The sequence below is a fragment of the Mandrillus leucophaeus genome, unplaced genomic scaffold, assembly GCF_000951045.1.
Source record: "Mandrillus leucophaeus isolate KB7577 unplaced genomic scaffold, Mleu.le_1.0 Scaffold54, whole genome shotgun sequence".
In the NCBI taxonomy this organism is placed as follows: domain Eukaryota; kingdom Metazoa; phylum Chordata; class Mammalia; order Primates; family Cercopithecidae; genus Mandrillus; species Mandrillus leucophaeus.
The window spans coordinates 1,137,264-1,138,639 of record NW_012105808.1 but is presented as its reverse complement, the minus strand read 5'-3'; the positions used below and the strand labels follow the sequence as shown (position 1 = coordinate 1,138,639).

At 68.2% G+C, this 1,376-nt stretch overlaps 1 protein-coding gene across 1 annotated transcript in view; it reads left to right on the top strand.

Annotated features, from left to right (window-relative positions):
• Positions 1-1,376, top strand: part of REXO1 (REX1, RNA exonuclease 1 homolog (S. cerevisiae)) — a gene marked incomplete at its 5' end in the record, with an annotated part of 23,931 nt that continues 22,555 nt past the window's right edge. Inside the window, 1 exon segment of the mRNA XM_011997473.1 lies at positions 1-1,374. Coding sequence (XP_011852863.1) covers positions 1-1,374 — 1,374 coding nt within the window.

Below are 1,376 nucleotides of genomic sequence, written 5' to 3'. Positions count from 1 at the left end.
GATACCGGCTACCAGCCCACCCCGCTGGCCACCCCTGCCGAGTCGGGCAGCAAGTACCTGCTGGCGTCCCTGGACAGGGGTCAGGGCAGAGGCGGAGGGGGCGGTGGTGCCCTGGAATACGTCCCCAAGGCTGTGAGCCAGCCCCGGCGGCATAGCCGCCCTGTTCCCAGTGGCAAGTATGTGGTGGACAACTCCAGGCCACCCACAGACCTGGAGTATGACCCTCTCTCCAACTACTCGGCCCGGCACCTCAGCAGGGCCAGCTCCCGGGACGAGCGGGCTGCCAAGCGACCCCGGGGCCCCCGCAGCAGCGAGCCCCACACCCCTGCTCCCAAAAAACCCTGTGACCCCTTCAGTAGCTGCGATGCGAGGTTCTCAGACTCGGAAGATGAGGCCACCACGGCCCCAGGTAATGAGCCCACCATCGCCAGCACCCCCAAAGCCAGGGCTGACCCTGAGAGCAAGGCCACTGGGCAGCCACCCTCCAAAGAGGGCCTGGAGGCCGAGGGGGGCGGCCTGCGGGAGACCAAGGAGACGGCCGTGCAGTGCGACGTGGGAGACTTCCAGCCACCCCCAGCCAAACCCTGCTCCCCAGCCCAGGTCCAGGCCTCACAGGATGGGGGCTGCCCCAAGGAGGGAAAACCCAAGAAGAAAAAAAGCGGGACCCCACCTGCCCCCAGCTGCAAAGATGGGACCCAGAGGAAGGACAAGACCAAGGACAAGGGCCGAAGGCGGCCTGCAGAGAAGCCCCGTGCGGACAAGAAGGGCCCGCAGGCCAGCAGCCCCCGGCGCAAGGCAGAGCGACTGGAAGGGACCAAGAAGAAGCCATCTTCGGCCACTCCTGTGGCCAGCTCAGGGAAAGGACGGCCTGACCGGCCAGCGCGGCGGCCGAGCCCCACAAGCGGGGACTCCCAACAGGCGGCCAGCAGAGGCCCACCCCGCCCCCTCCAGCTCCCCGACAGGAAAAGCACCAAGGTCCCATCGGGGAAGCTGGTGGAGCGGAAAGCCCGCTCGCTAGACGAGGGCGCCTCCCAGGACGCCCCCAAACTGAAGAAGCGGGCCCTGAGCCACGCCGACCTCTTCGGAGACGAGAGTGAGGACGAGGCCGCAGGGCCGGGGGTGCCGAGTGTGTGGCCCCCTGCCCTCCCCAGCCTCAGCTCAGACTCAGACTCTGACTCGGACTCCAGCCTGGGCTTCCCTGACGCGCGGGGGCCGCCCAAGCGGCTCAAGGCCTCCCCGCCCCCCTCCCCCGCACCGTCCTCCTCTTCGTCCTCCAGCGCGGGGGCGGATGTGGACTACTCGGCCCTGGAGAAGGAGGTGGACTTTGACTCGGACCCCATGGAGGAGTGCCTGCGGATCTTCAACGAGTCCACCAG